Consider the following 24,841-nt stretch of genomic DNA (forward strand, 5'->3'; position numbering starts at 1 on the left):
GAACTATGCAAATCACATACATGTGGTCACATAACCAACCACTTGTACAAGGCATACACGGTCATGATTTAGACTCTGAAATCCTAATCTATTTAGTCTTGATGTATAATCACTGCTTTTCATAAAAGCTTATACTGGAAAAATGTATCGTCGGTCCTTAATGTAACACTCCATGTATTTTTCGCTTTTTAATTCATCCTCTCATTAGTCTACCAGTATACACAATTCTGCTAGCATTACCTTATTTAGTGGTTCCTTTCTATCTTGCAACTCATAGTATACTTCTCCTCAGTATGACACGTGATCACAAGGTGACCGCCTTGAAATTAAATGGCTGTGTGTTCTATGAAAAGGTTCATCTCAGTCACCAGTCCAGAACTGCCGATATGATGAAATTGCATGGAACGTACCTCTGAACTTCTCCACAAGGAACAGAAAAAACTCTCTCATATAATGATGATGAATGCACAGCTACTGTCACATTGTTATTGTGATTGATTAGTTATAATAGAATCGCTTATTTAGGTGAATATAGAAGGACGAATAGTTACAACATGACCCAAAAGACAGGACTGGCTCTAGCTGCCCATATAATGCTCTACCAATGGGGCAGCTACAGTAATAAAATGAAGGAAAAGATCTAGGAATCAAAATGGTATCTGAAGGGAAGAAAACAGGAGGCTGAACTACTTGGAAGTATGTATACTGTACATAAAAGAAGTGTGGAGTGTCACAGAATCAAGTAGGAAAAAAAGGAATGCTCTTTTTAACTAGATGACTATGTGGTACACAAATATAGCACAATGAGGATATATTTCCTTCATTCAGGTACTTAAAGGAGTTGTCCCACCTCAGAGTACAAGTCTGCAGTCACTTTATGTGGCTGCAGACTTGACTACTCACATTGTGCGCTGTGAGGATTCTCTGGTGCCGGGAGGAGCATCTGACGTGTGACCACATATACGTGGTCATGTGCCAAATAGATGGGCGCAGCCTCGTGCAATACACTGGAGTGAGGTCAAACTCAAACTAGTCAGAATGTGGCAAGAAGTATGCAAGTCGCATACCTGAAGTCACGTGACTGACTGCTCCTGGCACCAGAGAATCCTCACAGCGCATGCAAGGTGAGGATTAACAAGTCTGCAGTCACAGATGATTTGCATACATGCAGTCACATGCCAACTAGACGAGTGTGGTTTTGCTCAATGTGAGTGTACTGTGTGAGGCCGAACAAGTCTAGTCAGAATGTGGTCGGAAGTATGGAAATTGCACCACAGGAAAATTGTCACAGCATACAGTGCTCGTGATGTGAGGATTCACAAGACTGCAGCCACAGAGTAACTGCAGAATTGCAACTTAAGGCTGGAGTCACACTAGCGTATAGCATCTGATGCGATATGCTAATGACACTCGGCTCCTGCTTTGCTGCAAGTGAGAGCCGAGTATCAGTGCTCTGATCCCAACATGACATGATTAGAGCACAGATGTGGAGGAAATGGAGAAAGTAATTTCTCCATCTCCTCTGCTGCCAGCGGGAATCACCCTGCACTCGGATATCACCAGAGTTTCACGTGCACCCACAGACTTGCATTGCTGTGAGTGAGACGAGTCTCTGCCAATCATAGAATGCTGCCATTGTTCTCTCATGCCGAATTGGCATGAGAAAATAATCACAGATTTGAGCTGCCCCACAAAATAACACTGGGCTGAGTGCTATGCGATGTTTTATCGCATAGCACTCGGCCCTGTTATACGGTAGTGTGACTCCGGCCTAAAGCCCCCTTCACACATAGCGAGATCGCTAGCAATATTGCTAAAGCGTCACCGATTTTGTGACGCAACAGCGATATAGGTAGCGATATCGTTACATGTGACACTTACCTCCGACCCGGCTCCCCGCTGGATATGGCTGATCGCGCGAGAACGGGATGGTCCATTTCTCGTCGTCGGCTTCCTGCTGGCGCCAACGAGCGACTCCATGGATGCGGGCGGAAGAAGTCACCCTCGCTGCGTATGACAAGTAAGTATCGACCGCTGCTGCATCGCTAGTGAGATCTGCCTGTTTGGCAGCTCACTAGCGACCATTTAGCGATGCACCAGCGATCCTGACCGGGTCGTCTCGTTGTCGGGATCGCTGGTGCATCGCTAAATGTAACGAGACCCTTAGACCAAGTAACACTTTTAAATAAACAGAAAAGTAACAAAGAGTCTGATGAATGTTATCATTGATGTCAATAGCACTAAAGAACACATAACCAACAGCCCTCTATTGAGCCAAAGCTGAAGGACACATTTTATGTAGGAAGTCACTGTAAAGCTGGTTTTACACTTGCTGTATTTTTACTAGCCGTTTTTGCGGCCCCAATAGATTTCTATGGGGCTGCAAAATCGGCCCACAAAAATTAGTAGGAGTGTCGTGCTCCGTATCGCCGTGAGGGCAGTATCTGCGGCCATGAAAAAATATCGAGATTGCTCGATATTTTGTCGGCTTACGGACACGGCCGCAATGCACTTCAATGGTACCGCAAAAACAACGTTTGCTATTTGTTATAGGGAAAACACGGGTATTACATATCTGGTAATGTGTTTTTTCATGAGACATGACGGCACCACGAGAGAGAGGGGATCCGCCCAATGAGGACAGGAAACCTTCAAGATAAAATGGGCAGCTCCTCTCTCCGCATCAGTTGTTTTACAGAGGTTGGCGTACATATAAATAATACATCCTTTATACTACTAAACTTACAATCCCCAAGGGAGTGTATAATGTTAATAACGCATACCACTAATGATGTGATCAATAGGGAGGGAATATAAGGGTGCCATCATGTCTCATGAAAAAACACATTACCAGGTATGTAATACCCGTGTTTTTCCATTCTACATGACGGCACCACGAGAGTTACAGAGATTCGTATTCTCTTAGGGAGGGATCACTGCTTGTAACCCTCTTCTCCCAAATGTGAGATCAGAGGTAGCAAATAGGTCTAACCTATAATATCTGACAAAGGTAGACGGAGTGGACCAAGAGGTCGCCTTACAGATTTGGTCTGTGTGAGCGTCTGCTCTCTCCATCCAGGGCGTCGTCATGGCCCTCGTGGAGTGGGCTTTTATACCTTCTGGAATAGCCCTGTCTACCCTGCTATATGTTAGCATAACGGTCTTTTCCAGTCATCTCGCTATAGTATGTTTAAAGGTTTTTAAGGCCCTTCCTTGCCCCTTGGAATGAGACAAATAAGGCCCCCTGTTTCTTCCAAGGTCTCGTTATTTCTAAATACTGCAGGAGACATCTCCTCATATCTAGTCAATGAAGGCTCTCCTCCTTCTGGTAGTTAGGATCAGGACAAAAGAGATGGTAAGATTATCTCCTGAGACCTATGGAATTTTGATATTACCTTGGGAAGGTATGCTGGATCTAATTTTTTCACAACTCTAACGTCTGTTGCCTGAGTGTAGGCAGGGTCTTGTTGATAACGTGAGCAAATCCTCCACCTACTGGCCGACGTGAGCGCCATTAATAAGGCTGTTTAATGTTAGAATCCTTATCTAATGTTGTGTTTAGTGGTTCAAACGGACTTTCTGTCAGATATGATAGGACTAAATTTAGATCCCGTGGAGTAGAGGGCGGGGCAGAGTCAGCTCTTAAGGCCCCGTCACACTAAGCGACTTACCAGCGATCCCGACACAGATATCAAGGTAAGTCGCTATGTGATTGCTGGTGAGCTGTCACACAGACAGCTTCACCAGCGATCAGCACAGCGATGCCGAGCGCCAGGCAGCGCTTGCCATCGCTGTAAAAATAGAATCAAAATAAAAAAATATAGTTATTCTCACCTTCCGACGTCCCGTTCAGCCATCCTGCCTCTCTCCACGCTCTGGTCCCAGTAATCCTTTGCACGAATGACCGCGAGATGTCACGGTCTCGAGGGATAACAAAGTCTCGCGGTCATTCGTGCAAAGGATCACTGGGACCGGAGCGTGGAGAGAGGCCGGAAGACTGCGCGGGACATCGGAAGGTGAGAATAACTATAATTTATTTTTTTTAAATTATTTTTTACACCTGATCGCTGGTCTCCCGCCTGTCACACGCAGCGATGAATGCTGGCCAGCGGGAGACCAGCGACCAAAGAAATGTCCAGAGGTTTCTTCCAGCGATCAGCGATACCGGCAGGGGGGCCGCTCGCTGATCGCTGTCACACACAGCGATCTCGCTGGTGAGATCGCCGTTACGTCACAAAAGTTGTGACTCAGCAGCGATCTCGCTACCGAGATCGCTTAGTGAGACGGGGCCTTTAGTACCGGCCCGGATAAACCTGGCCAACCACCTATTGTTTGCCAGGTTGCAGTTGAATAAGGCTGCCAGGGCTGAGATGTGTACTTTGAGGGTATTGACAGTAACCCCAATCCTAAACCTTTCTGCAGAAATTCCAGTATTGCCACCATCGGGACTTTCCCGTCCCGTATTGGGTCTGAGGTAGATAAGAATTTTTTTTTTCTTTTGTTAAAGGTGGATATTAACTCTGCTGAGAATCCCTCTAGTAGTGACCTTTTAAATTTTAGGCTGTCCACTGCAGCCTGGATCTCTGAGGGTGATTGTAGAGGCCTAGACCTCTGTCACTCACATCACATTTTTTTTTGGCAAAAGGGGGCCTATCATAATCACTCTGGCTCTGTCCTCCCTGATCTTCCTCAAAACCACTGGTATGAGGCATATTGGAGGGAAGGTGTATGGAAGACCTGATGTCCACTCTATCCTGAACGCGACTACTGCCAATGGTCCGTCTGCTGGACTTAGGAAGCAGAATTTCTGAACCTTCCTGTTGGCTTTTTTGAGGCGGAGAGATCTATACTGGGTTTTTCCCACATGTGCATTATCTGTTGAAAAATGGATTCTTTTAGGTATCATTCTCCTAGCCTGCTCAGAAAGTCTGCCTTCAGGTTGTCTATACCTCGGACATGCAGCCGGTAATGAGAGGAACTGGTGTTCTGCCAGAGTTATGATCCGGCCTCAAACTGCTTAGCGGAGGCCCTTTGACCAGAGCAGTCACCTTTCGCCTAAAAGGACCGGTGACTATCGGTCATCAAGGACTAAGAACGGGTGTCTCACTGGTGGTTTACACATGCAGCCACTGTTTGGTTGTCTGATAAAGAGGACACCATGTGAGAGTTCTAAGTGTGATACCAATTCCTTTAGCGTTTTTTCGATTTGTTAGAAGTTCTTAATCCGTTGTGACCACCTTGGAGTGTGTGTGTGTGTGTGTGTGTGTGTGTGTGTGTGTGTGTGCAGGGTACTCCTCTTGGAGATGACTATCTGTAATCGACACCTGAGTGTCTGGAGTACAGTCTGGAGGGTGAGCTTTTGCTCTAACCATCCCTGAAATTCCCAGTTGTTCTGCAACACACCCCCTTACAGTTCCCTTGTGTGGAACTGGGCCCATTTCACTGCTGGTATGCAGGAGGTGAGGGCCCCCCCAATACTGACATGGTCCTTCACAGAGCCATTCCTGGCTCTTTTTTCTGGTTCCAGTTTGTATCTTTTTGAGGTTCAACTGCCACCCCAGCGTCTGTAGTGTTTCCATCACTATTCTGACTTGTTCTCGACAATAAAGGCCCCTTTACATTTAGCGATGCACCAGCGATCCCGACCATGATATGACCCGGTCAGGATCGCTGGTGCATTGCTAAATGGTCGCTAGTGAGCTGCCAAACATTCAGATCTCACTAGCGATGCAGCAGCGGTTGGGGGGGGGGGTGTCGCTCTTACCTTTCAGACGCGGCGATGAAGACGTCCTCCCGCCCGCGTCCATGGCTCGCTCGTTGGCACCAGCAGGAAGCAGACGAGAAATGGACCAGGCCGATCTCGCGCGATCAGCGATAGCCAGCGGGGGAGCCAGTCGGAGGTAAGTATCACATGTAGCGATATCGCAAGCAATATCGCCACTGCGGCACAAAATCGGCGACGCTTTAGCGATATTGCTAGCGATATCGCTATGTGTAAAGGGCCCTTTAGGGAGACTTCTTCCCACTATCAGGAAGTTATCCAGATATGGCATCACCAGAGTATCTTTTCTCTGAGGTGCGCTGTGACTTCTGCAATTAATCTGTGAAAACTCGAGGGCTATTGCTATTCCAAGGGCAGAGCCCCGTATTGAAAGTGACGCCACTGAGACTTCATCTTGACTGCCACTCTGTGGTATTTGCAGCCTTATTGCCGGTCAGAATGTGGAGATAAGCGTTCTTGAGGCCCATGACTGCTATATAACTCTGAGGAAGGAGGAGTTCCACTGCTGACCTTATCGTCTCCACCTTGGAAGATGGGATTATCAGATACCTGTCTGAGGTCTTTTCTGATTTATAATTGTCCTCCCGGAAATATCTAGGGTGTTTGTTTTTTTGTTTTTTAAATAGGGGGGAGTAACTTCTATCCTACTACCAAAATCTCTTCCAGGACATGTTTGTCTAGGAGTGAGATTGCTTCCCCTTCCAGACCGTCTTTCTTGAGAGGACTGCATATATCCTCATGGAAGCCAGTGGTGTAACCTTAACTCCCGCCTGATCCCATAATTTACCGGATCCAGGCGAGAACCTTTCCCAAGCTGGGAGGAAGTGCACCTGAGAAGGCCTGTCACTGGAAGGGTTTTTTGGTGTCTTTGGAGGGCTTGCTAAAGTAGAAGCCTCTCCCACTTTTGGATCACTAGTCAGAGTTGTTTCTGCCTTGATCCATATTTCCTGGATGTCCGCCTTCCTGTTGGCTTCGATTCTGAAAGGAGCGCCAAAAAGGGCCGAAATAGCCGTTTTTTGGGAAATTTTTTTTTTTGTCGCCATTTCTTAATACATCATCTAATGTCTGTCCAAAAACAGGAAATTTCCTTCACATGGCAAAGAACAGAGTTACATCTTTGCCTGTGTGACCTCCCGCAAGCATTTAAGCCATACTGCTCGGCATCCCACTTGAACCAAAGCTGCTGATTTTGCTGCTAGCCTTGCTGAATCCTGCGGAAACCTCACCTAGGAATACTGCCGCTGCTCTCATGGCCGTATTGCCTTTAGGAACCGCCAACTGGGGAATGCACTCACACTTGGCCTAGGCTTAGTGCCCCAGCCGAGGCCTCCCAGGCTGTTTTAAGACAATTATCTGTCTTTCTATCAGAAGTTCTTACAGGGAACCTGAATTCTCAAAGAGCAGGGAGGACTTTCTGGCAACTTTTGAGATCGCTACATCAATCTTTGGAACGCTATCCCAGGATGAGGATCTTTTCCTCAAGGGGGTACCTCCTTTTCAGGGAATTGATTATCTGGGACTTCTTCTCTGCTTTTTCCCATTCCCTTTTACGGAGTCCTTGCCACTGTTAGTTAATAGGGAAGGCTCTACATTTTCCTTATAGCAAGCTGTCGAACATGAGTTCTATGGCTTTCGCATCTACCAGCCCCATGGTAGGCCGGACTGCTTTAATAAGCTTGTCCGTACTGTATCTTCCACTAGGAACGTAGCTTTCATTCTGAGCTACCTTCTCAGTAGCGAAATTTAACTAAGTCCTCCTCTGATCCTTATGGAATCCTCCTGAGAGATCAATGAGGGGCTGGCCTATCCCTTGCTTTACCATCCGTGTCTGCTGACTGCAAGGCCCTTCCTGACTTACAGACTTCTGACTGTGTCAGGGATCTCAGGCTCTTTTTTATTAATACAGGCCTGACACAACTTCTTATTCCTAAGGGATATTCCTTATTCCTAGCCTTTGATGTACCCCTTTTTTAGGGACCTCCAATGCTCTACCCTACCAATGTATGTAAAAAGAGGGGAGACAAGAGAGAGAAAGAGAACAGACACTATCGTACTGTACTTTCTCGAAGCTCATTCACCACTCGGACACTTCCCAGGACGGGTACCGGATCTGGAGGCTGACTGGTCTGTACACATGACTCCCATTGGTCCTATGGACCCCTCCTTTTTAACACCATGATGATCCTCCCGTACGCTGTCCGAGCGGCTTCCATTGTAGATATGGCGCGTCTGGCTCCTCTCATCTGAGTGAGACCGCCACTCCTGCACCTCCTGGCGCGGCTGTAGGTGCTCTGGCGAAAAAGGCTCTCAATCTTAACAAGTTAGCTGCTGTCGCTTTCAGATGAAAACAGTTACATTCAACCTAGAAAGGTTGGTGACCCCTGCCAGCACTTCTGACAGCATTACCCCCATCTTTTTTTTTTTTGATCACCTGGTTGATCCTGCACCTGGTGGCCGCTTGCGCTTCCTGGATGTACCCCCATGCATGCGCATTACAGCTGGCCTATGCGTGCACCCGGCAACCACATCTGGTGCGTGCTGTATTATATTAGTGACCAGAATATTACCCGGGTGTATCCGGCCTGGGGATAATGCTCTCCATACCTGTGCCGGATTTTACCTGACGGGAGCGATCACACCCTTCAGTGCGCACCCCTTCCAGGTGCCCACCGGCACCTCTGTTCCCCGGTTTGCGCGCACCGCCAGTAACCATCACTGGTGTGCGCTGAACTCCTGGTGGTGCACGTGATCGGAGCGCGCTGGCCTCCTCCTCCTCTCCCCCCCCCCCCCGGGTACGCGTTCCCTTCCCGTGCTCGGGGAGTCTCTCTGCCAGTTCCTGGCGCGTCCTCTGTCCCTTTTTTTTTTTCTTTTTTCGCCGTTCTTCTGATACCCGGCCGCCATGACACCCGGTACCGCAGCACCCTCCATACCTGGACCTGTCCAGAGGGGCGGCAACGCTGCACCACCCCTAGTTACCATGCCGCCCGGTCACCGCCACCTCCTCCATACCTGGCAGATTTTACCTGGAGGGAGCGATCACGCCGCTGGCCATATTCCTGCAGGTACTGCTTCTTCTTCCATGGCCCAAAAGGTGACCGGCGCCCTGGGCACGACAGGGAGGGATCCTGAAAGGGCCTCCGAGGAGTCTTACCTCTGCCCAGGCATCGATGTGCCTCACGGGCTGTATGGCCACTACACGTCAACAGGAAGGGAGCACAAAAGTGGCCTCCATGGAATTCCATGGGGTCTGTCGGCATCTGGGAGGGTATACCCAATGTGGTCTCCTAGGCTCTAACTTCACCCAGGCAAATTGCCTCACGGGCTGTAGCCATGCACTCACTCGGGGGGGCATAAGAATATATGGCCCCCGAGGCGACTACCGGTACCTGGTGACGGGTGTAGCAGACCAGTGCCTGCCAGAAATCACCCGACCCAGGCATCCTCTTCTTTTCTTCAAGAGGTTTTCATCTTGAGGGTTCCCCATCGAGGACAGGAAACCAACTGATGCAGAGAGAGGAGCCGCCCCTTTTATCTTGAAGGTTTCCTGTCCTCATTGGGCGGATCCCCCCTCTCTCTCTCTCGTGGTGCCGTCATGTAGAATGGAAAAAAAACGCGATCCGCAAAAAAGGACCGCCAACATGGGCAGCAAAAACACAGCAAGTGTAAAACCAGCCTTAAAATGCTCCACTAGGAATGTATACTGGAAATCCAGTATTTAGCTCTTGAGAATGATGAGCATGCTGCAGCCTATACAGACATGTACACACCATCACCAGTGGTATACCCCAGACCCGATGGAGGAAAGGAGGAGAACATCTTCAGTTTTCACATGTGGAGGCGCAATCTACTATACTACAATTAAAATGCAAGAACCTTTAACAACAAGTAGAATTCACTGAGCACTCACACTAAAGGGTTTATATTGAATGGCACCAGATGCGGAGAGTTGTACAAAGATAACAAAATATTGATTGGGTGAAGGAGTTGTCTGGTAGGTGCCTGTTGGGTGTTGCATGAGTGACCATCACTAATCCCAGAATATTTGTAATGAATGAAAACTTCCACTTTCATTGGTTGCACACAAACCATACAGTATATGATCTGTGTACCAAAAAAGAGTGGCCTAGATATCTGGCACTTCCAAAATAGAGAAACCAAAGAGACAAAAGGGAAGCAAAAATGCCATAAAATACATGTGTCTTTCCCATCCATATTTGGCCTAATTTTGGTGTATTTCCTTTTTTTGAAAGCAGCTGTTACTTTTGCATGTTTTTGTCCCTGCATCATCAAGTTTTTATGTATTTTTAACATGTATTAATAAAATGTGTATTTTATGGCATTTTTTGCTTCCTTTTTGGTTTCCATATATGATCTGTGCTCTGAAGAGTTTCCATGCTTGATATTGGAAGTGATTGTTTCCTTTTCCTACACAGGTTTGGATCTACAACAGTAAATTAGGGCAACCAGTATTCTCCCCACTCATGTGTATTCTTTTTAACCCAAAGCAAAGATTAAAGAGGTTCAGTGTAAATGCCCTCCTCATGGCAAAATGCATTGTGTGCGCCCCCCTTAGCACACAAGGCGCTTTGCCTGCCAACCCCCAGCCTCCCTTAGCTGTGCTACTGGACAATGATGAGTTACAGAGACGCTATTGCAAAGTTGGTCAAGCCTACTGGTCGGTATCAGCTCCAACACTTTTGGTTTTGCATTTTCATTCATTTTTTTTTCCACATCTTCCTCCATAGCCATAAGAGGGCTTGATTCTTGAATTACAAAGTTGCAGTTTACAAAGACACCATTCATTTTGCCATAGAAATGTATGAAAAATTGGGGAAAACTACGGTAAAATGGTTAAAAAGGCCATTGCTTTTGGAGCTTTATTTTAACAATTCAGTGTGTATTAAAAATGAGCTGGCAAAATTATTTTTCAGGTCAGTACAATTGTGATAATACTAAACTTGCACTTTTTTTACATAGCAAGTTGTCTAAAAAATCTAGAGCTTAAAACAAATAAATAAAATATTGGTTTCTGTTATCGTTTTCTGAGGCCTGTAAATGTTTATTTTTCTCTTCATTGAGCTGTATGAGGGCTTGTTGTTTTTTTGAGTGGCGAGCTGTCATTTTATTGGTACCATCTTTGGATACATAATGCTTTGTTCACTTTGTACTGCATATTAGGACGGAGATGCGGCAACTGAAAAACTGCTATTATGGGGTTTTGATTCTTGTTATGCCTTTAGTTCGTTCAGTTAATATATTTCACTAACCTTTTACGGATGAAGAAACACCAAATAAATAGATGTTTGATTTTTTAATTTCCTCCTTTTTGAAGTAGGAAAATGGGGAGTGATGCAAACCTTAAAGCTTTCATCACTTTTTAATAACTTGTTTTTACTTTTCACTCTTTTTAGTCCCCTAAAGGACCTGAAGCATCGAGCTAGCATTGCAGTATATGGTAAAAATGATGACTTCCTATTAAACCCAGCCATAGGCTGGGCTTCACAGGAGTATAAGTATAGTGGGTAAGGAGGCCTTCAATAGGCCCCCAAATGTGATGGCAACCTATTGGCACCTCGCCAGTGTGATGCGAGAGGACTGATAGGTGCACTGCTTGAAAGCTGGTATATGGGGTAGTGGTAGTTAAGTGGTTAGACAGCAGCAATCAGAGCCTTCTGTGATCATTGGTGCTGAAGGCAAGTGCTGGCTGTGGCCCTGTATGTTGTGGGCCCCGAGCTTCTGAGCCCGCTATATACACAATATCGGATGTAGGACGTACATCTTCTGTATTTTGGGAAGAGGTGCTAGGAGCGGCAATACAGAGCTGTCCGAAGCATAGTTCTCGTTAGGCTTCATATTTAAGTTTGGTAAGGGAGAAAATAAAGTAGGACGTAATTGCCAAATTCATTACAAAACTTACAATTTGAACCACCATTTCTCAATTTTTTCCTCGTGTTCTTCTACCATGACATTGCACTCAAAATCACTGCTGTCACAAAGATGTTCAATAATCTCCACCAGGCGGATTTCACTGCAAAAAGAAAAATATCATAAACATATGATATGATACCTAAAATTAGAAGCAGAATTCAGCACTGCTTACCCGGGATCATTTACATTTTAAGCAGTGTTTACTTCACCATGAACAAGTAATAACTAAATACAAAAGTTTATTCAAAGCATCAGCTAGAAGGGGGAAGAGGGAAGGCATAAATGGAAAATGGGCGCACATGACATGCAGGTCAAGACTAGAGATGAGCGAATTTGTTCAGATTCCGTTCCGAATACGATCGGCATTGAATATTGATTTTGCAATAGTTGTCTAACACAGCCGAACGTCATTAGAGTCAACGGGAGCAGAAATTACAGAATATGATCGGAACCGATCATAAGACAAACATTCGGCACGAATCGTGTTCGAATGTGACTTGAATATGTCAAAATCAGATTGGGGGACAAAAAACAAACAAATTCGCTCATCTCTAGTCAAGACTATGGTTAAATATACACAATTACTTGGGGATAGATGATACCATGGGGGTCGGGCTCGTGAATGGACATGTGCCCACCCCCGTCGAGCGTTTCGGCAAAGCCTTCGCCAGAGGTCCACTGTCTTGATTTATGAGCCACGAAATTATGGATATTATTGTATTGTCAACCTGGGATAATGTCTAAACACTGTACTTTGAACACATTAGGGTTGTGCAATCGTCCTATTGTTGGGATTTAGGATTTTGATTTATATATATATCCAATTGGCAAGCACCTGCATGTGATGTGCGCCCAGTTTCCATGTATGCTTATACCCTCCCTCTCACCCTTATATCTGAGGTTTTGAATAATCTTCTGTATTTTGATTATTACATAAGACATCTGATCATTTCTTCTGCGTTTTTCTCGTTTTTGCCATGTATTCTGACGATTTGTCCTGACATGTTGAGTGACTCCACTTTTATATAGTGCATGCTATATTTACCACTAGGTTATTATATTGTATATCGCAGACATCTGACATTTTCCTCTAATTTAATGTCACAATGCTGAACACAACCTGACTTAATCATGTATGTAGTTCATATAGTGACAAATCAACTTAAAAGGGACTCAGAATGACTGTTCAAACCAAGCACAGGCACTCGGTGCTTCACAGCGGGCCAATGATTTATATACACCTTCCCTCCTGCTCAGTTTCCATCTATCTCCACCAACGCTGGCTCTATCAAGCCAGAGCTGTCAAATAAGGGGGATAGAGAGTGAGGGAAACCAAGTAAGTGGGAAGGTGTATAAGTGATTGGCCATGTCATGAAGCACCAAGTGGTGGGACTTTGATGGAACAGACATTTTGGGCTGACTTAGTCCCTTTAACCCCTTCATGACTCAGCCTATTTTGACCTTAATGACAAGGCCATTTTTTTATAATTCTGACCAGTGTCCCTTTATGAGGTAATAACGCTGCGATTCTGAGATTGCTTTTTTGTGACATATTGGGCTTCATGTTAGTAGTAAATTTAGGTCGATAATTTTTGCGTTTGTGAAAAAAAAATCAGAAATTTGGCGAAAACTTCGCAATTTTCAAATTTTGATTTTCTATTCTGTTAAACCAGAGAGCTTTGTGACAAAAGAAAGAGTTAATAACATTTCCCACATGTCTACTTTACATCAGCACAATTTTGGAAACAAAATTTTGTTAGGAAGTTATAAGGGTTAAAAGTTGACCAGCGATTTCTCATTTTTACAACAAAATTTACAAAACCATTTTATTTTAGGGACCACCTCACATTTGAAGTCACTTTGAGGGGTCTATATGGCAGAAAATACCCAAAAGTGACACCATTCTAAAAACTGCACCCCTCAAGCTACTCAAAACTACATTCAAGAAGATTATTAACCCTTCAGATGCTTCACAGGAACTAAAGCAACGTGGAAGGAAAAAATGGACATTTTAATTTTTCCAACAAAAATTTTCTTTTAGCATCAATTTTTTCATTTTCACACGGGCAACGGGATAAAACGGATCCTAAAATTTGTTGGCCAATTTCTCCTGAGTACCCAGATACCTCATATGTGATCATAAACCACTGTTTGGGTGCACGGCAGGGCTCAGAAGAGAAGGAGCGCAAATAGACTTTTTGAATGGAAAATATGCTGGAAAATTTATCGGTTGCCATGTCGTGTTTGGAGAGCCCCTGTGTGCCTAAACATTGGAGCTCCCCCACAAGTGACCCCATTTTGGAAACTAGACCCCCCAAGGAACTTATTTAGATGCATAGTGATCACTTTAAACCACCAGGTGCTAGACTGAAGTTTAACGCAGAGCTGTGAAAATAAAAAATATTTTTTTTTTCTCAAAAAATTATTTTTTAGTGCGCAATTTTTTATTTTCACAAGAGTAACAGGAGAAATTGGACCACAAAAGTTGTTGTCCAGTCTGTCCTGAGTAGGCTGGTAACCCATATGTGGGGGGGAAACATTGTGTGAGCACACGTCTGGGCTCGGAATCGAAGTAGTGACGTTTTCAAATGCAGACTTTGATGGAATGGTCTGCGGTCGTCATGTTACATTTGCAGAGCCCCTGATGAGCCTAAACAGTGGAAACACCCCACGTGACCCCATTTGGGAAACTAAACCCCCCAAGGAACTTATCTAGATGTGTAGTGAGCACTTTGAACCTCCAAGTGCTTCACAGAAGTTTATAACACAGACGTGAAAATAAAAAAAATCGTTTTTTTGCCACAAAAATAATTTTTTAGCCCCCAATTTTTTTATTTCCTTAAGGGTAACAAGAGAAATTAGACCACCAAAGTTGTTGTGCAATTTTTCCTGAGTACACTGATACCCCATATGTTGTGCACACGTCGGGGCTTGGAAGGGAGGGAGCACCGTTTGACTTTTTGAATGCAAAATTGGCTGGAATCAATGGTGGCACCTGGTCGCGTTTAGAGACCCCCTGATGTGCCTAAACAGTGGAAACCCCTTAATTCTATCTCCAACCCTAACCCCAACACACCCCTAACCACAACCCTAACCCCAACCCCAACCCTAACCCCAACACATCCCTAACCCTAATCTTAACCATAATTCCAACCCTAACCCTAACCCCAATTCCAACCCTAACCCCAATTCCAACCCTAACCCCAATTCCAACCCTAACCCCAATTCCAACCCTAACCCCAATTCCAACCCTAACCCCAATTCCAACCCTAACCCCAATTCCAACCCTAACCCCAATTCCAACCCTAACCCTAATTCCAACCCTAACCCTAATTCCAACCCTAACCCTAATTCCAACCCTAACCCTAATTCCAACCCTAACAGAAAAATAAAAATATTTTCTTTATTTTATTATATGTGCCTACCTATGGGGGTCATAAATGGGGTGTTTACTTACTTTTTATTTCATTTTGATCACTGTGAGAGTGATCAAAATGAATGAATGGAATCTGCAGCCGCAGATTCCGGCAGGCGCACTGTGCATTCGCCCGCCATTTTCCAAGATGGCGGCGCCTATGATCCGGGACCGCGGGACACCGGGAGCGACAGCGGCACTCGGAAGGTACCGGGGGTGGGAGGCGAGGTGATCGGAAGGCGGGGGGAGCGGAGGGAAGGCGGGGGAAGCAGATGAGGACAGTGGCGGCAGATCGTTAACCGGTGGGGGCGTCGGGTCGGTGTCTCCAGCCATGTCCGATGCTACTGCAGCATCGGCCATGGCTGGTTTGTAATATTTCATCAAATTTCATTGAGGAAATTTTACTATCGCTCTGATTGGCCGTTTCACTTTTAACAGCCAATCAGAGCGACCGTAGGCACGTGGGGGCTAACCACGCCTCCTGGGATTAACTATGAAGGGTCCTCTGTGTGCGGGTCGGGTGACCTTTCAGTGACCCAGGTCACTCGAACCGCAGGAGGGCAATTAATTCATGACGCCACATAGGCGTCAGTGGTCATAATGGCACAGGTTTTCATGACGCCTATGTGGCGTCATTGGTCGGGAAGGGGTTAACAGCGGTTAGGGTTGAATAGATTTTCCCATTGCTCACTATTTGGTTAAATGTAAAACATGTGTATTCTCTAGAAACACTCAAGTACCTAGATTCATATCTGGAAAGTGTTTTTTCCTCCCAAGCAGTATTTCCTCCTCCAAAATTCTTTTTTGATGTATGTTCTAGTCCCTGCAAGAATAAAAAAAAAAAATCAAATTAAAAAAGTTACACTCAGAGATAAAAACTTAGATTAAATGATAAAACTAGAGGTTCAGTTTTTATAGGGGCAGTGCCCACTACAAGGCTACATGTGATTCATTTATACAGTTGGTTTGGGCTGAGAGTACTAATGTTACTGGCTCCAGACAGAAGTTTGTAGGCGACGGCGGGAGGCGCGGGGGCGACGGCTGTTATGCTCTTTGCAGAAATGGCTGGAACGTTATTGGAAGTATCCTTTAAAGTAAAGCGGGCAACTGCATAGATCACCACTCACATGACAATGTCATTGCTTTATTTAAGCTGCACTCTCAGCTGTCATATTATTACCCTGTACTACACAACATAATGGGGTCCATTAAAGAGTCAAGCTCTTAAATGTTTAAAATTGCAAAAAAGCTTGTAAAAACAACTTTGCAATGTATCTCTACTTAAAAAAAATCTCTTCATTCTCAACAGAGACACTTTTAAACGTTCCTGCTTACAGCTCCTTGCCTAGGTTCCCAACCTCCCTGCAGTCCTCAGAGTGGCCGGTTTCCTAGCTCAGTCCTTTTGAGCAGTGGTCCCCAGCCTATCTGATCCTGAGAGCCACATCCATCCGCTCCTTCACCCCCGAGAAGTGACATCCTGCTCCCACCTCACAGCAGTGACACCCAGAGCCACCATTACTGGAGTAGTGACTAATCACACTTACCTGCAGGTGTTAAAGGGGTTGTCCGCTCTAAAGTCCCGCTACGTGACTGCAGACTTGGGAATTATGGCACGCACCGCAAGCTCTGAGAATTCTCCGGCACAGCAAGAGGAGGGGGTGTGACCACAAGTAGATTTGCATACACACTGCTACATGCAGACTAGACTGAATCCGACCTCACACCATGCAAGTTTACTGAAGGAGGCTGCCGGAAGTATGCACATCGCATACGCGGTCACATGACTGCTGGAGCCGGCAAATCCTCACAGCACACCACGTGAGATCACAAGTCTGCAGTCACATAGAGGACTGCACATTTGTGGCTTTACCCCAGACACCTTACCGCATTTGGCATTCTCACATTATGAAGGACCTGTCACCGTGTCAGCCTTGGTCTTATTTTATCTCTGCTGCTTCTGTGCCTCCTGTAAATCCGCCATACAGTTCCAGATATCAGGACCTGTTTATTTCATGCTAATTTTATGGTCTCTTCCAAGGAGGTGTTTGGCACAGGGTAATAATGTAGAGCCGTCCCCAGACATCCTGCCAGCCATGCCCCTCTGGCAAGGGCCATAAAAAGAAAGGCCCCCCATCTCTCAAACCAGAATCCTCAGGGCAGCAGCAGGAATAGAACAACAAGTACTGGCTACTTTCCACCCGGTGCAGGGGTTTTGTAAACACTGCCCCCACACTGTCAGATTCCGCTGCCAGCGCCTCCTCTAACGGGAATTCTCATCGTCTCCCCAGATTACTACATCTATTCCCCCTCCCCCGGCCAGTATACGCGCAGCCAGATCGGCTCCTCTGTGCCCGGCGACTGACAAATGTCACCATCTACTTCTCTTCACACCTGTCTGTAACACCCAGTGCTAATGCACCAAGCTGCCAGGCAGCCGCGAGTCACAGGTGGGGATCTCGGCTCCTAGACCAATGCCACTGGTCCGACCTGTCAATCTTCAGGAGTGCACATACTGACATCACCTCTGCAGCCAATCACCGGGGTCAGATGCAGCACATACTGACATCACCTCTGCAGCCAATCACCGGGGTCAGATGCAGCACATACTGACATCACCTCTGCAGCCAGTCACCGGGGTCAGGTGCAGCCCATACTGACATCACCTCTGCAGCCAGTCACTGATTACAGAGGTCAGGTGCAGCACATTCTGACATAACCTTTACAGCCAGTCACCGGTCAGTGCAGCACACACTGACATCACCTCTGCAGCCAGTCACTGATTACAGAGGTCAGGTGCAGCACACACTGACATCACCTCTGCAGCCAGTCACCAGGGTCAGGTGCAGCCCATACTGACATCACCTCTGCAGCCAGTCACTTATTACAGAGCTCAGGTGCAGCACACACTGACATCACCTCTGCAGCCAGTCACTGATCACAGAGGTCAGGTGCAGCACATACTGACATCACCTCTGCAGCCAGTCACTTATTACAGAGCTCAGGTGCAGCACACACTGACATCACCTCTGCAGCCAGTCACCGGGGTCAGGTGCAGCCCATACTGACATCATCTCTACAGCCAGTCACTGATTACAGATGTCAGGGGCAGCACATTCTGACATCATCTCTGCAGCCAGTCACTTATTACAGAGCTCAGGTGCAGCACATTCTGACATCACCTTTACAGCCAGTCACTGATCACAGAGGTCAGGCGCAGCACACACTGACATCACCTCTGCAGCCAGTCACTTATTACAGAGGTCAGGTGCAGCACATTCTGACATCACCTTTACAGCCAGTCACTTATTACAGAGCTCAGGTGCAGCACATTCTGACATCACCTTTACAGCCAGTCACCGGTCAGGTGCAGCACACACTGACATCACCTCTGCAGCCAGTCACTGATCACAGACCTCAGGCGCAGCACATACTGACATCACCTCTGCAGCCAGTCACCGGGGTCAGGTGCAGCCCATACTGACATCACCTCTGCAGCCACTCACTGATTACAGAGGTCAGGTGCAGCACACACTGACATCACCTCTGCAGCCAGTCACTTATTACAGAGCTCAGGTGCAGCACATTCTGACATCACCTTTACAGCCAGTCACCGGTCAGGTGCAGCACACACTGACATCACCTCTGCAGCCAGTCATTGATTACAGAGGTCAGGCGCAGCACATACTGACATCACCTCTGCAGCCAGTCACTTATTACAGAGCTCAGGTGCAGCACATTCTGACATCACCTTTACAGCCAGTCACCGGTCAGGTGCAGCACACACTGACATCACCTCTGCAGCCAGTCACTGATCACAGAGGTCAGGTGCAGCACATACTGACATCACCTCTGCAGCCAGTCACTTATTACAGAGCTCAGGTGCAGCACATTCTGACATCACCTTTACAGCCAGTCACCGGTCAGGTGCAGCACACACTGACATCACCTCTGCAGCCAGTCACTGATCACAGAGGTCAGGCGCAGCACACACTGACATCACCTCTGCAGCCAGTCACTTATTACAGAGCTCAGGTGCAGCACATTCTGACATCACCTTTACAGCCAGTCACCGGTCAGGTGCAGCACACACTGACATCACCTCTGCAGCCAGTCACTGATTACAGAGGTCAGGCGCAGCACATACTGACATCACCTCTGCAGCCTGTCACTGATCAGAGGTCAGGTGCAGCACACACTGACATCACCTCTGCAGCCAGTCACTGATTACAGAGGTCAGGTGCAGCACATACTGACATCACCTCTGCAGCCAGTCACCGGGGTCAGGTGCAGCCCATACTGACATCACCTCTGCAGCCGGTCACTGATCACAGAGGTCAGGCGCAGCACATACTGACATCTCTGCAGCCTGTCACTGATCAGGTGCAGTACACACTGACATCACCTCTGCAGCCAGTCACTGATCACAGACCTCAGGCGCAGCACATACTGACATCACCTCTGCAGCCAGTCACTGATTACAGAGGTCAGGTGCAGCACACACTGACATCACCTCTGCAGCCAGTCACCAGGGTCAGGTGCAGCCCATACTGACATCACCTCTGCAGCCAGTCACTTATTACAGAGCTCAGGTGCAGCACACACTGACATCACCTCTGCAGCCAGTCACTGATCACAGAGGTCAGGTGCAGCACATACTGACATCACCTCTGCAGCCAGTCACTTATTACAGAGCTCAGGTGCAGCACACACTGACATCACCTCTGCAGCCAGTCACCGGGGTCAGGTGCAGCCCATACTGACATCATCTCTACAGCCAGTCACTGATTACAGATGTCAGGGGCAGCACATTCTGACATCATCTCTGCAGCCAGTCACTTATTACAGAGCTCAGGTGCAGCACATTCTGACATCACCTTTACAGCCAGTCACTGATCACAGAGGTCAGGCGCAGCACACACTGACATCACCTCTGCAGCCAGTCACTTATTACAGAGGTCAGGTGCAGCACATTCTGACATCACCTTTACAGCCAGTCACTTATTACAGAGCTCAGGTGCAGCACATTCTGACATCACCTTTACAGCCAGTCACCGGTCAGGTGCAGCACACACTGACATCACCTCTGCAGCCAGTCACTGATCACAGACCTCAGGCGCAGCACATACTGACATCACCTCTGCAGCCAGTCACCGGGGTCAGGTGCAGCCCATACTGACATCACCTCTGCAGCCACTCACTGATTACAGAGGTCAGGTGCAGCACACACTGACATCACCTCTGCAGCCAGTCACTTATTACAGAGCTCAGGTGCAGCACATTCTGACATCACCTTTACAGCCAGTCACCGGTCAGGTGCAGCACACACTGACATCACCTCTGCAGCCAGTCATTGATTACAGAGGTCAGGCGCAGCACATACTGACATCACCTCTGCAGCCAGTCACTTATTACAGAGCTCAGGTGCAGCACATTCTGACATCACCTTTACAGCCAGTCACCGGTCAGGTGCAGCACACACTGACATCACCTCTGCAGCCAGTCACTGATCACAGAGGTCAGGTGCAGCACATACTGACATCACCTCTGCAGCCAGTCACTTATTACAGAGCTCAGGTGCAGCACATTCTGACATCACCTTTACAGCCAGTCACCGGTCAGGTGCAGCACACACTGACATCACCTCTGCAGCCAGTCACTGATCACAGAGGTCAGGCGCAGCACACACTGACATCACCTCTGCAGCCAGTCACTTATTACAGAGCTCAGGTGCAGCACATTCTGACATCACCTTTACAGCCAGTCACCGGTCAGGTGCAGCACACACTGACATCACCTCTGCAGCCAGTCACTGATTACAGAGGTCAGGCGCAGCACATACTGACATCACCTCTGCAGCCTGTCACTGATCAGAGGTCAGGTGCAGCACACACTGACATCACCTCTGCAGCCAGTCACTGATTACAGAGGTCAGGTGCAGCACATACTGACATCACCTCTGCAGCCAGTCACCGGGGTCAGGTGCAGCCCATACTGACATCACCTCTGCAGCCGGTCACTGATCACAGAGGTCAGGCGCAGCACATACTGACATCTCTGCAGCCTGTCACTGATCAGGTGCAGTACACACTGACATCACCTCTGCAGCCAGTCACTGATCACAGACCTCAGGCGCAGCACATACTGACATCACCTCTGCAGCCAGTCACTGATTACAGAGGTCAGGTGCAGCACACACTGACATCACCTCTGCAGCCAGTCACCAGGGTCAGGTGCAGCCCATACTGACATCACCTCTGCAGCCAGTCACTTATTACAGAGCTCAGGTGCAGCACACACTGACATCACCTCTGCAGCCAGTCACTGATCACAGAGGTCAGGTGCAGCACATACTGACATCACCTCTGCAGCCAGTCACTTATTACAGAGCTCAGGTGCAGCACACACTGACATCACCTCTGCAGCCAGTCACCGGGGTCAGGTGCAGCCCATACTGACATCATCTCTACAGCCAGTCACTGATTACAGATGTCAGGGGCAGCACATTCTGACATCATCTCTGCAGCCAGTCACTTATTACAGAGCTCAGGTGCAGCACATTCTGACATCACCTTTACAGCCAGTCACTGATCACAGAGGTCAGGCGCAGCACACACTGACATCACCTCTGCAGCCAGTCACTTATTACAGAGGTCAGGTGCAGCACATTCTGACATCACCTTTACAGCCAGTCACTTATTACAGAGCTCAGGTGCAGCACATTCTGACATCACCTTTACAGCCAGTCACCGGTCAGGTGCAGCACACACTGACATCACCTCTGCAGCCAGTCACTGATCACAGACCTCAGGCGCAGCACATACTGACATCACCTCTGCAGCCAGTCACCGGGGTCAGGTGCAGCCCATACTGACATCACCTCTGCAGCCACTCACTGATTACAGAGGTCAGGTGCAGCACACACTGACATCACCTCTGCAGCCAGTCACTTATTACAGAGCTCAGGTGCAGCACATTCTGACATCACCTTTACAGCCAGTCACCGGTCAGGTGCAGCACACACTGACATCACCTCTGCAGCCAGTCATTGATTACAGAGGTCAGGCGCAGCACATACTGACATCACCTCTGCAGCCAGTCACTTATTACAGAGCTCAGGTGCAGCACATTCTGACATCACCTTTACAGCCAGTCACCGGTCAGGTGCAGCACACACTGACATCACCTCTGCAGCCAGTCACTGATCACAGAGGTCAGGTGCAGCACATACTGACATCACCTCTGCAGCCAGTCACTTATTACAGAGCTCAGGTGCAGCACATTCTGACATCACCTTTACAGCCAGTCACCGGTCAGGTGCAGCACACACTGACATCACCTCTGCAGCCAGTCACTGATCACAGAGGTCAGGCGCAGCACACACTGACATCACCTCTGCAGCCAGTCACTTATTACAGAGCTCAGGTGCAGCACATTCTGACATCACCTTTACAGCCAGTCACCGGTCAGGTGCAGCACACACTGACATCACCTCTGCAGCCAGTCACTGATTACAGAGGTCAGGCGCAGCACATACTGACATCACCTCTGCAGCCTGTCACTGATCAGAGGTCAGGTGCAGCACACACTGACATCACCTCTGCAGCCAGTCACTGATTACAGAGGTCAGGTGCAGCACATACTGACATCACCTCTGCAGCCAGTCACCGGGGTCAGGTGCAGCCCATACTGACATCACCTCTGCAGCCGGTCACTGATCACAGAGGTCAGGCGCAGCACATACTGACATCTCTGCAGCCTGTCACTGATCAGGTGCAGTACACACTGACATCACCTCTGCAGCCAGTCACTGATCACAGACCTCAGGCGCAGCACATACTGACATCACCTCTGCAGCCAGTCACCGGGGTCAGGTGCAGCCCATACTGACATCACCTCTGCAGCCACTCACTGATTACAGAGGTCAGGTGCAGCACACACTGACATCACCTCTGCAGCCAGTCACTTATTACAGAGCTCAGGTGCAGCACATTCTGACATCACCTTTACAGCCAGTCACCGGTCAGGTGCAGCACACACTGACATCACCTCTGCAGCCAGTCACTGATCACAGAGGTCAGGCGCAGCACATACTGACATCACCTCTGCAGCCAGTCACCGGGGTCAGGTGCAGCACATTCTGACAACACCTCTGCAGCCAGTCACTGATCAGAGGTCAGGTGCAGCACATACTGACATCACCTCTGCAGCCAGTCACAGGACATTCTGACATCACCTCTGCAGCCAGTCACCGATCAGGTGCAGCACGTCACTGATCACAGAGGTCAGGCGCAGCACATACTGACATCATCTCTGCAGCCAGTCACTGATTACAGAGGTCAGGCGCAGCACATACTGACATCACCTCTGCAGCCAGTCACTGATTACAGAGGTCAGGCGCAGCACATACTGACATCACCTCTGCAGCCAGTCACCGGGGTCAGGTGCAGCACATTCTGACAACACCTCTGCAGCCTGTCACTGATCAGAGGTCAGGTGCAGCACATACTGACATCACCTCTGCAGCCAGTCACAGCACATTCTGACATCACCTCTGCAGCCAGTCACCGATCAGGTGAAGCACACACTGACATCATCTCTGCAGCCTGTCACTGATCAGGTGCAGTACACACTGACATCACCTCTGCAGCCAGTCACTGATCACAGAGCTCAGGCGCAGCACATACTGACATCACCTCTGCAGCCAGTCACCGGGGTCAGGTGCAGCCCATACTGACATCACCTCTGCAGCCACTCACTGATTACAGAGGTCAGGTGCAGCACATTCTGACATCACCTCTGCAGCCAGTCACTGATCACAGAGGTCAGGCGCAGCACACACTGACATCACCTCTGCAGCCAGTCACTTATTACAGAGCTCAGGTGCAGCACATTCTGACATCACCTTTACAGCCAGTCACCGGTCAGGTGCAGCACACACTGACATCACCTCTGCAGCCAGTCACTGATCACAGAGGTCAGGTGCAGCACATACTGACATCACCTCTGCAGCCAGTCACTGATTACAGAGCTCAGGTGCAGCACACACTGACATCACCTCTGCAGCCAGTCACTGATCACAGAGGTCAGGCGCAGCACATTCTGACATCACCTCTGCAGCCTGTCACTGATCAGGTGCAGCACACACTGACATCACCTCTGCAGCCAGTCACTGGTCACAGAGGTCAGGTGCAGCACACAATGACGTCACCTCTGCAGCCAGTCACTGATCACAGAGGTCAGGTGCAGCACACACTGACATCACCTCTGCAGCCAGTCACTGATTACAGAGGTCAGGTGCAGCACATACTGACATCACCTCTGCAGCCAGTCACCGGGGTCAGGTGCAGCCCATACTGACATCACCTCTGCAGCCGGTCACTTATTAGAGCTCAGGTGCAGCACATTCTGACATCACCTTTACAGCCAGTCACCGGTCAGGTGCAGCACACACTGACATCACCTCTGCAGCCAGTCACTGATTACAGAGGTCAGGCGCAGCACATACTGACATCACCTCTGCAGCCAGTCACCGGGGTCAGGTGCAGCACATTCTGACAACACCTCTGCAGCCTGTCACTGATCAGAGGTCAGGTGCAGCACATACTGACATCACCTCTGCAGCCAGTCACAGCACATTCTGACATCACCTCTGCAGCCAGTCACCGATCAGGTGCAGCACACACTGATATCACCTCTGCAGCCAGTCACTGATCACA

General features: G+C 48.2%; 1 protein-coding gene across 1 annotated transcript in view; it reads right to left on the reverse strand.

Moving 5' to 3' along the window:
* Positions 1–24,841, reverse strand: part of CRELD2 (cysteine rich with EGF like domains 2) — an 82,595-nt gene that overhangs the window by 53,618 nt on the left and 4,136 nt on the right. The window contains exons 2-3 of the mRNA XM_073573480.1: positions 15,866–15,948; positions 11,700–11,810 (exon numbers count right to left, since the gene is read on the reverse strand). Coding sequence (XP_073429581.1) covers positions 11,700–11,810; positions 15,866–15,948 — 194 coding nt within the window. The remainder of the gene's footprint in view (positions 1–11,699; positions 11,811–15,865; positions 15,949–24,841) is intronic.

This window comes from Dendrobates tinctorius, unplaced genomic scaffold (assembly GCF_039654945.1).
Source record: "Dendrobates tinctorius isolate UK_male_01 unplaced genomic scaffold, ASM3965494v1 ptg000035l, whole genome shotgun sequence".
NCBI classification, from domain to species: Eukaryota; Metazoa; Chordata; class Amphibia; order Anura; family Dendrobatidae; genus Dendrobates; species Dendrobates tinctorius.